At 38.2% G+C, this 12,229-nt stretch overlaps 1 protein-coding gene across 11 annotated transcripts in view; it reads left to right on the forward strand.

Moving 5' to 3' along the window:
- Positions 1–12,229, forward strand: part of KIAA1328 (KIAA1328 ortholog) — a 396,501-nt gene that overhangs the window by 245,224 nt on the left and 139,048 nt on the right. For 4 of the 11 annotated variants that reach the window (XM_054461100.2, XM_063653602.1, XM_054461102.2 and 1 more), the window contains one exon: positions 2,682–2,789. The exons of the other annotated variants lie outside the window; for them this stretch is intronic. In XM_054461100.2, coding sequence (XP_054317075.2) covers positions 2,682–2,789 — 108 coding nt within the window. The remainder of the gene's footprint in view (positions 1–2,681; positions 2,790–12,229) is intronic. 11 annotated transcript variants of the gene reach the window in all.

The following is a 12,229-nucleotide window of genomic DNA, read 5'->3' on the forward strand; positions in this document are numbered from 1 at the left end:
GCCCTACTCTCTGGCCTACTTTTTAGGTTTATGTAATTTTATCACTTTTGAGTCATCTGAAACTCAACCTTCTGCACATTAGTATCATATAACAAGAATATCTATCTCACATGAATGCTCCTAAGACATTGCTTTTATTGTGCTACTTCTGAATTTTCAAAACTCATGATAATTTTGTATTAGGTTATATTTATTCAACCTAGTATTTGAAGCCTTTTATAATTTGGAACCACTTCTCTACCCATTTGTCCCACTTTTCCTAAGAAATAAAGTTTTTTTCCCAAAAGGCAGATTTGTTTCCTTGAGATCTTTTCAGTGTATCCTTCATGTTTCTTTCTCAAGCCGTACCTTTTCCTCTGATTTAAATATCTCTGTCCTACTTTTCCGTTTATCTACACCCCGACTCTTCATTATAACACGGTCAAAATCCCACTACTTAAAATTTCTAGGTCTGGTTTCTTTTTCACATAACTAATAATTTGTTATTGAATATGTCCAAAATCAGCACCTTATTGTTTAATGTATAATGTTGTTCTGTAATTTAGTTTCATTCTCCTTGTCTGAGCACATATTTACTAAGCCCTCTACTCTGCACAAAACTCTATGTGAGGAGTATTAAAATAAGCAAGACTTGATCTTGGCTCAGTATATTACACATAATCTCATGCTTTTATATATATATATAATTTTAACTTTTATATATCTTTACTAAGCTTGTGATTTACCTGCCCCAAGGAATTTTTTTTTTTTTTTTGATACAGCGTCTCACTCTGTCACCCAGGCTGAAGTGCAGTGGTGTGATCTTGGCTCACTGCAACCTCTGTCTCCCGGGTTCAAGTGATTCTCCTGCCTCAGCCTCCCAAGTAGCTGGGATTACAGGCACCTGCCACCAAGCACAGCTAATTTTTGTATTTTTAGTAGAAATGGGATTTCGCCATGTTGGCCAGGCTGGTCTCAAACTCCTTACCTCAGGTGATCTGCCCGCCTCGGTCTCCCAAAGTGCTGGGATTACAGGCGTGAGCCACCGCACCCGGCCCCAGGGAATTTCACTTCAACTAAATTCATGAATTAATATCTGCTATACACAAGCCATTGTTTATAGTGCTCAGGATGTTCAGGAAAAATATTGGGAAGGCAATCTAATTGAATACCAAATGAGTAGCACAGAATTGTTATAGTAGTTCAGAATCTTGGGACGAGCTTGTCATTTTAGAATAAATTTGGCATGACATTGGCATTTACATTGTAATTAATGATTCATTCTGCCACCTTGTTACTACGTGATTGCTGATAACAACTTTCGAAAGGGTATTATTTTTGTGAGTACTTTCCAGACTGATCAGAGAAGATTTATCCAGAATATTATTCATGATTGTGCCAAGAACCACCTTAAATCATTTTTGGTGCAAAGTAGTGTATGTATAATGAATAAAAATCAAGGCTAATTATAAATATTTACCTTTGTCTCCCACTCTAACAATATGCCTTAATACATGTACTGTCTACCTAACTATGATAAAATTCAGTGTTCACCAGTGAAAAACGTGTCACCTTGAGAGAGTTATGTGCCTGGCCCAGCCCTCACTTTAGTAATTTATAAATAGATAATGGTAAAAGTAACTGTATTACAGAGTAGTTGTGAGGATCAGTACAATAGTATATATAAAATGCACTCCTTAAATGTAGTTGCTGTCATCAAGATCATCACTACTGCTGTAGAGGCTGCTGTGACTGATATTATTGCTGCTGTTTTTTCACTTTTCTCATAATTCCCTGATTTGGGCATTTTGCATCTACATTTACCTACCTATGTGTCACCGCCAAATATTAGTCTTAAACTGTAAGTTCCTGAAGGGAATTGATCCACGTACTTTGTACATTAATTCCAACCAGTTAGTTGGAATTATAGGAATGTCTTTTGACAATGATGAAAATGACAATATTGTTTTAATAATGTTTTTACACTTCAGAGTTTGATTTCATAGTTAAAGAATATGCTTTTACAGATAACCAGAGAACATTTCTTAAAAGCCAAGAGAATAAGTGTCACATATTTGATACCAGTGATTAACACTCAAACTCCCGGTAGAAAACCTTTTTGCTGAGTTTTTCCATGGCTTTCCCTCCTCAGTACATGTCAGTGTAGGGCTAAGTAAGCATTGATGGATACAGTGTCTTCCAATTCTTTTGGAAGAATTCATCTTTGACTCAGGGAAAATATGTTGGCTAGTGAGCTGTACCCCTAATTCTTTGAAATGTGAGTATGAGAAGTGGGTGCTTCCCATATAAATGTTGGTCAGGGTCAGGGATAATTAGAGTTACTAGAATTCACATTGAGACACTGGTGATCGCAGTACACTTGCTTACAATGAGTAGAGGGAAGAGTTAACTTTCTACCGCAGAGATTTAAAGTGCTCCTATTGAAGTATCTATAATTTAGAATTTTAAAATGATATTCTAACCAGCTTAATCTTCCCTACCTTTCCTTTAAAGAAAATTTAAGTTACTATGAAATCAATTTGTGTTTATGTATATTTAAGAATTACTCATTTATTTTTGACTGAGTTTTAATTGGAAAATAATTTCTGGGGATCTAGCTGAAAGAGCATGGTTTTCCAAAGTTTATCATTCAGGTTATCAGGCTTCACAAGATTAGAAATTTTTTAAATTAATTTTTACAGGTTAAGAGCTCAGGCTCTGTTTAAGTCGAGAGAACTGGTTGCTGAAAAAGAGCTTACTAAACCCCAAGAACTCAAACTGGATATGAATGGCAGTGACTCTGGACCAAGGTAAACCTGAAGTCTCAGTGAAAACAAGAATATTAAGGGCATAAATATTTAGGATATGTTTGGTATACTTTTATAGCTCTATGTTGATTAATACAGTTTTGTGACCATATGAATAAGTACATTCCTGTTATAAAATTTTGAAAAATATAGAAAAATATGAAAAACAAAATAAAAATCATTCATAATCCTACTACTTTGAGAGAATCTTTTGAGCCCTTTTCTACTATTTCTTTTTTTTTTTTTTTTGGTGCAGTATTATAGTCTATATTGAGTATTAAGGATTATGCTTATACAGAATTTTATGTTACTTTTTTCACTGTATCATATTTTCTGATCTTATTAAATACTCTGAAAACATTAATTCATTCGACAAATATATACTACTTGGCAGCTGTGCTCAATATTTATCTATTAGTCTGTTATTGGATAATACAGGGTTTTGCTATTATAAATTTTGCCTTGAAGAACATTTCTCTAAATAAATGTTTTAAGTTTATCTCTACCTATTTCCTTGTTATAGATTCCTGTAAGTGGAATTACTAGTACAAAGTATATATGAATCTTTTTACGATCCTTGATTCACATTTGCCAAATTGTTTTGTGTGATTGCTGGCCTAGAGGCTAGGTGTGCAACAATCAATCTGGATCCTGGAGTTAAAGGGTAGGCCTTGAACCTGGGTCCTGGATCCTGGGTCTGTGGAGCCAGCCCAGCACTGGATTCTATAGGGTCAGGCCTAGGTCTGCCTCAGGGTGAGACTATAAAGACTGAGCTAGCATGGAGCAGGCCTGGTGCCTGAGGTCAGGGATGCCAATCTAGACTGGGGCGGGGGTAAACTCGGGCTTTGTGGACTGACCTGGCTCTGGGCTGGTCTGGAATCTGAGGCAGGCCTGGAATTTGGAATAGCAGGATCTCACCTGGTGCTGAGGCAGGTCTGAATGCTCATTATGTAGTATTGGCCTGGAGTCTGGGACCAGGATGGGCTGCCCAATGCTAGCTTTTACTGAGGTGGGCCTGATGTTAGCGTCTGAGGCAAAGTCTGGTTCTCACTTCCCTCTCTTCCCTGCGCAAACAGAGGGTATCTCTCTCTACTGTGTTGCCAGAGTTTGGGGAAAGGGTGCTGCCAGTAATGTAAGTCTGTTCTTCCTACCCTTTTCAATACATTCCTTCTTATTTTTGTGCTACAGCCTGGTGCTATAATCTCTCACCTGGTTTACATAGCTCTTATAAAGGTATTTTTTTAAGTGGATAGTTATTCAAATTGATGTTTCTGATGGGGGAGATGGGAGGGGCAGGGACAAGTCCTTGAAAGTCCTATTCTGCCATCTTGCTGACGTTCCTCTTCCTACAAGCAGTTTTGACTGTTTTAGACGTTTCCTCTTTTATCTGTTCCTTCTAGTATTTATATCCATATTTCTGAATAACAGACTTATGTAGTCATTAAGTATTGACTTTCTGCTATGGAAATTGATGATTTAGCTCTCACTGATAACTATCTATTTGCTCCCTCCTTTTCTCCCTTTTATCTTCCCTCTCTTTACCTTTCTTTCTCCCTTTTTCCCTCTCCTCCCTCTCTCCATATTTCTCTCTACATATATAACATACCCCCACACGTGCTATTTCCTTCCTTCTGTCCTCTCAATATATCTATATTAAAATATTTATAAGACTAAATATTTTATGCACAGCTGAAGTATCTACTATTCTTAAATTTAATTTTGTATAATTATTTTCTCTGGAGTTCAAAAATGCCTTATTCAGCACAGAAAGACAAATACGGTGTGATCTCTCTTATATGTAGAATCCAAAAAGGTTGAATCAGTGGTCACCAGGGCCTAGGGGTTGGGGGCAGGGGCAGGGGGCGGAATAGGAAGATACTGCTCAAAGACTGCAAAGTTTCAGTGAGCTCGAATATGTTCTGGAGGTCTGTTGTATAACATGGTAACTATGGCTATAATAACATATCATATAGTTGAATATTACTAAGAGAGTAGACATTAAGTGTTCTCACCACAAAAATATGTAAATATGTAGGGTGATGGGTTTGTTAACTAGCTTGATTTAATCATTTTGCAATGAATACATACAGTATATCAAAACATCACTTTGAATACAATAAATATATACAGTGTTTACCAATTACAATTTACAAGATATCCCTCCTGGAGACTCCCATAAAATCCTGCTCTAGTATGAACTTTATTATTCTCTAGGCATTTTGTCTAGTGATTTCATCTGAAATTTCCTTACCTATCATCCTGGAAATTTTCTTTCTTTTCTATCATATTCCTTTTTTCCTGGATCACATGCTATCCTCTTTTTGGTTTATACCCTTTCATCTTACTAAAACATGCCCTGCAGTAGCTTACTGTAGGAGTGCAGAGGCAGTAATTTTTTTGTGTCACACCTCTGAAAAATGTCTTTAGTCAATCTTCATGTTTAATTTATAGTTTAGCTTTATATAGCATTCTGACTTAGTAGTTTTCCTCAGAAAGGATTGAAGGTTGTATTCTATTACCTTCTAGTTTCTAGTATTGCCATTAAGAAGTGTGTTGCAGTCTGATTCTTGATCTTTTTATGTGACCTATTCCCCATCACAACTATTAGGACTCATCTTCCTCTAAAATTCGAAAAATGTATGCTGATAGGCATAAGTTACACCTTTTTCCATTCATGCAGAATCTTTTAACTGGGAAACTTTCTTCAATTTAGAGAAATTTCCTTTGCTAATGTATTGTCTCTTTCGAGAACTCATCTTACTGAGATGTTGACAGTTAGAATAAACTCTGATTTTCTTATTTTTCTCTCCTACATTTCATATCGGGTTTTTTTTGTTTGTTTGACACAGGGTTTTACTCTGTTGCCCAGGCTCAAGTTCAGCGGCACAATCACAGCCCATTGCATCCTTGATCTCCTGGGCTCAATTATCCTCCCCACTCAGCCTCCCAGGTAGCTAGGACTGCAGGTGCGTGCCACTATACCCAACCAATTTTTTTGTATTTTTTTAGAGACAGGGTTTTGCCGTGTTACCCAGGCTCATCTCAAACTCCTGGGCTCAAGTGATCTACCTGCCTCAACTTCCCAAAGAGCTGGGATTATAGGTGTGAGCTACTGCACCCAGTGTTATAATTCTTAATTTCTGAAAACATCTTATTCTTAGAAAGGCCATTTTTAAAAATAAGAACCCATTCTCATTTTACATATGCAATTTTTTTTCTTATCTCTGAGAATATTTGTAATAATTTTTGAAGTTTTATCTCTTCCTGGTGAATTGTGTCTATTTTCACCAAGTTCAAATTGCCTTTTTCCACAAATGTCTGATGATCCACCTATATTGTGAAGCAAAACAATAAAAAACTATGAAAAGCTCTCAGTGTATTATGAGCAGAGCTTGTCAGCTAATGGACTTCACCATGATCAGGTAGGCACGCTGGGGACTCTTACTTGCTACTATCCGTAGATTTTCTTCTCTTGGGATGATCAGTTTCCCCAGGGATAAATCTCTTGCAGGCGTGAGAATAAGGGATACAAGCATTATTTAAGTTTCATGCCAATGTGGGGAGCCAGGGGGAGTAAAAAAAAAATGGGCTCATCACTTGTTATGTAGGCTTTCACTTAATCTCCCTTTTAACTATATGGATTTCTGCCCTCAATGTATTTTAGGCCCCAAGTTCAGGGTCATTCTTTTTCAGCCTCTCCTGGGGGATAAACCCTGCAGTCGTCTTCATACAATGGGAACAGATAGAGGAGGACACGTTGGTTTTTCACTGCTATAGAGACTTTAAATCAGCTGTGCTTTTAGTACCATCTGCATTTGTACCTGCTTCCTCCAGTCCCTGAGCCTTTGAGGAGTTCTCTGACATGTTTCAGCTTACAGCATCTTTCAACCCCAGCTAGCAGATATTTCAGTTTTGACTTTTCTACTTGGCTAGTTGAGTTTCAACTGATACACCTGCTTTCCAGCCTTCTAAAATTCTATAACATCTCTTCTCTGTTGTGCTGTCTTCACTTTGCAGCTTCATAGGTTTTATAACTTTTTTGTTCTTTTAATATGAATTTTCAGTGGTTTTAGAAGAGAATAGAGATATGTATTCAATCAGTCATGTAAATTAGCTCTCCAATGTTTATTTGTATATTTAAACCATATTTGGCAATTTAGTAGGCAGAAAGATGGAATCTTGTAATTTGCAGTCACTCTGTATTCAATTAGAATGAACACTTTTCTATGTTTATTAATGCTTTGTGTTTCTTTGTGGAATTTTCACTTCCTATGTTCATATTTTTTATATAGGGACATTATAGTTCTTCTTTAGTTCATATGTATTTTTTAATTTAATTTTTTTTATTTTTAATACTATTCATGTTTATCTGTATCTTTACTGATTCACTTTCTTACTTGCTTATGGTAGAAAAAAATATAAAATGCTGATAATACTGAAGAAGAAAATAAAATGTACCTATAATCTCATCATCTGGAGGTAATCTTTGTATGTATTACTATGTCTTATTTATTCATGAGTATGTATTTTTATATTATAAATTTTGTTTCATAAACCACCTTAAAATTTTTTAATTGAACTTCAAAACATTTTTAATGTCAACATATCTCTTGTAAAAAGTAAAAAACATCAAAGACATATTAAGAAAGTATCAGTCATTTTTCATTTTCTATTCTGTTGTCTGTCCTGACTGTCTTGGTTGAATTAGAGTTAGCACTCTAATATGTATCCTTCTAAACCTTTCTTTATGCTTACAAATATATACAACATGTGTATGTATTTGAAAACAAATTGAACACTTTTTTCTCATTTAACAGTACATAATGGTTATTTATCAGAGCTATAGTAAGCAGAGTAATTCTGCCCCAAAGGTGTCCATGTTCTATTAATATTTCCTAAGCGGGTGTGGTGGGGGAGGGGACGTGTATATGTGTGTATGTGTGTGTTTGAGGTAGGGAGGATAGGTCCCTATCTCTAGCCTATCAAAATTCTATACTGTCTTTTGTGACTTATCTCAAATAGTACCTCTTCCAGAAATATTTTCTTTGCATTTCTTTTATAGCCCTTATATTATATATAGATGATAAATATTTGTACATTTGCCTTATTCTACTATTAGGGTACTTGAAGGTAGTGGCTTTTTTTTTTTTTTTTTTAGATGAAGTCTCATTCTGTCACCCGGGCTGGAGTGCAGTGTCACAATCTCGGCTCACTGCAATCTCTGCCTCCCAGGTTCAAGCAATTCTCCTGTCTTGGCCCCCTGAGTAGCTGGGACTACAGGTGCATGCCGCCATGCCCGGCTAATTTTTGTATTTTTAGTAGAGATAGTGTTTCACCGTGTTGGTCAGGCTGGTCTTGAACTCCTGACCTCAGGTGATGCACCTGCCTTGGCCTCCCAAAGTGCTAGTATTACAGGCATGAGCCACTGAGCCCTGCCTGGTAGTGGCTTTTTATATCATCCAAAGCACTTAGCAAGGTAGTTTTTCTTTTCTTAACAATAAAAATTTTTGTTGAATTGCTCAGTATTATATAAAAGTACAAAAATGGTCAAATCTTATTGGAGTATGCAAAATTACAAAACTGTTCATTTTTAAGGGTCGTCTTTGTATAACCAATAAATTAACATCAAACAAACTAACTAAAAAAGAAACCGGAGGACTTAGAAACAGCTTATGACTTTTGAAATCATTACTATCTTTCATGTGATAATTATCTTCCAATGGTTTGGCTCAGCTGTGCCCTACCATTTGCTCCTATTTGTCATGAAGGCCTTACATATTATTTATTTTCATTCTGTAGCATTTATGCAGGAAGGCAGCAATGTAAATTCCCTTGCCTGGGATTCTTCCCACAGACAATAGGAAATAAATTGCAATTAGATTTTGGTAATTGTCTATAATTAACTCAAAATGAACTGTTAATTATAAAAAAAGTTTTCACTTTCTCATTATCTCATTTATTTTAGTCCCAAATTCTTAATGCCTCACTTAAGTTTAATATTTTAAAAACAGTATTTTTAATACTAAGATAATTTAAATATCCAAATAGATAAAATTTGCTTGAAATTAAATTTTATTTAGGGAGTTCTAGTGTTAAAGCCAAAGAGCCTGCAAGGTACAAAGTAAATGGATCATTCTCATAACCATTCTTGATTGTATTTTCTAAAATTAGTGGGCATTTTTGTTTAATAAATCTACAAAGGCTTCTCAAGGCTCTACAGTATTCTCCCCTGACTTATCTCTAATTGTTCCTGGTGTTAGTGGAGACAACATCATTTCCATAGCAAGTGGAATCAAATAGACATTAAATTCATTGTCTCTACTTCTTTCACCCTCACATTAGATGAAATAATTAAGGACTGCTGTGTGAGAATTCTTGGCTTACCAATGACTGTCAGACTTGGAAGCACTTGCCAGAGTTTCTTGAAATCCTTATAATGTATGATTTTGAAAGGTATATGGTCTTCTCAGAGGCATTTTAGGACTTTTTTTGGAAGCGGTGTATAGTCTTATATTTTTGTCATAATTATTTAAATTTAGGTCATACATGCCCAGATGCCCCTAGACCTTAGAGCATGTCCATCTCTTTGACTGGAGCACTAATTTTTTAAATCTCAATCTTTCTCAGTTAAGTGTGAAAGGAAGTCATCTCCTAAGAAAGATGGCAATGAGGAGAACATTGGGGAGGAGGTTGCTGATAAACTTGAAATAGCCTCAATTGAAGGTATAATAAGAAATCATCAGAAGATGATGAATACGAAGTAATACATCCAGAATATAGACGTTCTCTTGAATCAGTAAGGTAAACTACCTTAAATAGGCAACTCTTAGAAAGGTAAATCCAAATAATAAGTATATAAAACCTTCCGCGACTAATCAGGGAAAACAAAACACAAAAGGATAGTTCAAAATGAATACCTAGAGTCACCCAGAACTCACTTCCTCTACAAAGAAGGATCAAAACAGTAAATAAATAACTTAAGTGTCAAATAGAGCTTCTTGGAGAGAAGCACTGGAATTCATCAGGGAAGTCACAGGGAACCTCTGAGGCACAGAAGGAGAGAGAAGCAAAGCAACCAGTCTGGCCAGGATCAGCTCACACCAGGAAGAACCCCTCATTGGGAAAAAAAAGTGAAGTAAATCACCACCATGTTCTTTAAGTTCTGCCTTCATTACAGAGAAAGAGCAAGTGATTTCCAGTGGTCCACATTCCCACCATGGACTCCTGCAATTCTAGCTATAGGAGAGCTCTTCAGTTCTTATGGGCCTTGAGGCTAGTATAGGCAGCTACCTGGAGCCCATGCAACAGCATTGTTCCAGCAAGAGAGTTGATACTGGGTCCCATGTACCCACTGAGACTCAAGCAGCTGCACCTCCCTGCCATTTTAGGAGATCAGCCTCCATCAAACTACATTCTGCCTTAGGTCCCAACAACCCCTGCATCTTCACATCTCTGGAGCCCTGCTGACATCCCTCTACATCTTTCTAGAGGGCTAAATTGTCATGATGCTGGCTGGACCCAGTAGTGAAGCCAGATATCCAGTACTGTTGTCCACATATTGTCCTACACCCTAGGGAACAGGCAGTTCAGCACACCAAGGAAGCTGGCCCCAGGACAAAGGGAGCCAAAGCATGCGCTCCCCATAGCCTGAGAGTTGCCTATTGAGGGATGCTGCCACTAACAGCAACCTTGCTTCCTCCAACAGCAGGACCACAGAACAGCACATGCCTTCAGGGAGCCTGGGGACTGGCCCACTCGTATGCCATCTGAAACCTTAGGATAGGCCCATTCTACCGACTACCAGCAGTGCCCAGGCATGCCATCCAGTAGCCTGGGGGCTGACCCACCCACCTGTCACAGCTGTTGCCAACATGCACCATTGGGAGATCTGAGGACATGCCCACCAAGCCCACTGCTGCTGGCACACATGTGCATTCTCTAGGGGCCCGGGGATTAATTCACCCTGCTCACTGCTGCCTACAGCCAAGTGCACCATAGGAAGTCCTAATGAGAGGTCCACCCTACCTGCTGCCACTGGTGCCTGCACTCACACCCAGGGGCCTAAGAACAGACCCACTCCATCTACCATCCTTGCCAGAGGCACTCTAGCATACCATTTGACAGCCTATGGATTCACCCACCCCACTAATTGAGGCCAGTGCCCACATGTACCACTGTGAGTCCTGCAGTCTTATTCTGCAGGAATTCTTTCAGCTGATGGCACTTGTGCACGCAATCTGGGAGACTTGGAGATAGACCCACCCCACCTGCCACCACTGATGCCCATGCACACCTTGTGGGCACCTGAGGATAGGGCTCTCTTTGCCTACTGCCACCTGCACACAATCTCCAGGATTCTGGAGATTGGTCTACTATACCCACCACTACTGTCACTCACAAATGTCATCCAGTGGCATAAGGACAGACCCATCCTGCTCACCACTGGCAAATGTGCACATATCCCAGAATCCCAAGGACTGGCCTGCTTAGCCCATCACTGACACCAGTGGCTATTGGACACAACACTTAGGGGCCTGAGGATTGGCCTACCACTGCCAGTGCCGGACATGCTGCTTAGGGGCCCAAGGACCTGTCTGCCTGCCCAAATAACTGTTGCCACTGTCAGCACCAGAACAAGCCACTTGGATGCTCGAGGTATGACCTGCTTAGACCTGCCACTCTCAGTGCCTGAATTAATCACTGGGGAGACTGAGACTGGCACACTCATCCAGCCACCACCAATGCTAATCCCTTGCCACAGCTTACACTGACAACCACAGCCTAAGCCACTGAGGAACTATCAGATACTGCTGACACTTACAGCTAAAAATCATGAAGACTACACTACTGCACTCACCCAGAATCAAAGCCAAAGCACCCTACTCAGACAACACTATAAATATATTTATAGAAAAAACCCTTTTCTTATAAAAGTGAACCCATAAAATTGGAAGAAATGACTATTACACTGGATGCACAGATATCAATATAAGGACACAAGAAATGTGAAAAGCAAGGTAACATAACGTCTTCAAATGAACACAATAATTCTTCAGGAACAGATGCCAAGGAAAGGAAATTATGAAATGCCAAAAAGCGAACTCAAAATAATGATACTAAAGGTACTCATTGAGATACAAAATAATACAGACAAACATACAAAGAAATCAGGAAAACAACTGATGATATGAGTGAGAAATTCAACAAAGAGATCAGTATCATAAAAAAGAACCAAGTAGAGTTCCTGGAACTGAAGAATCCAATGAATGACATTAAAAATACAATTCAGAGCTTCAGCAATAAACTAGATTAAGCCGAAGAAAGAATTTCTGAACTTGAAAACTGTCATTGGAATAACCCAGTCAGACAAAAAAGAAAGAGTAGAAACAAGTTAAGAAAGCCTATGTGATGTATAGGGCCACGTAATGGGACCAAGTATTCTA

The sequence above is a fragment of the Pongo pygmaeus genome, chromosome 17 (genome assembly GCF_028885625.2).
Source record: "Pongo pygmaeus isolate AG05252 chromosome 17, NHGRI_mPonPyg2-v2.0_pri, whole genome shotgun sequence".
NCBI classification, from domain to species: domain Eukaryota; kingdom Metazoa; phylum Chordata; class Mammalia; order Primates; family Hominidae; genus Pongo; species Pongo pygmaeus.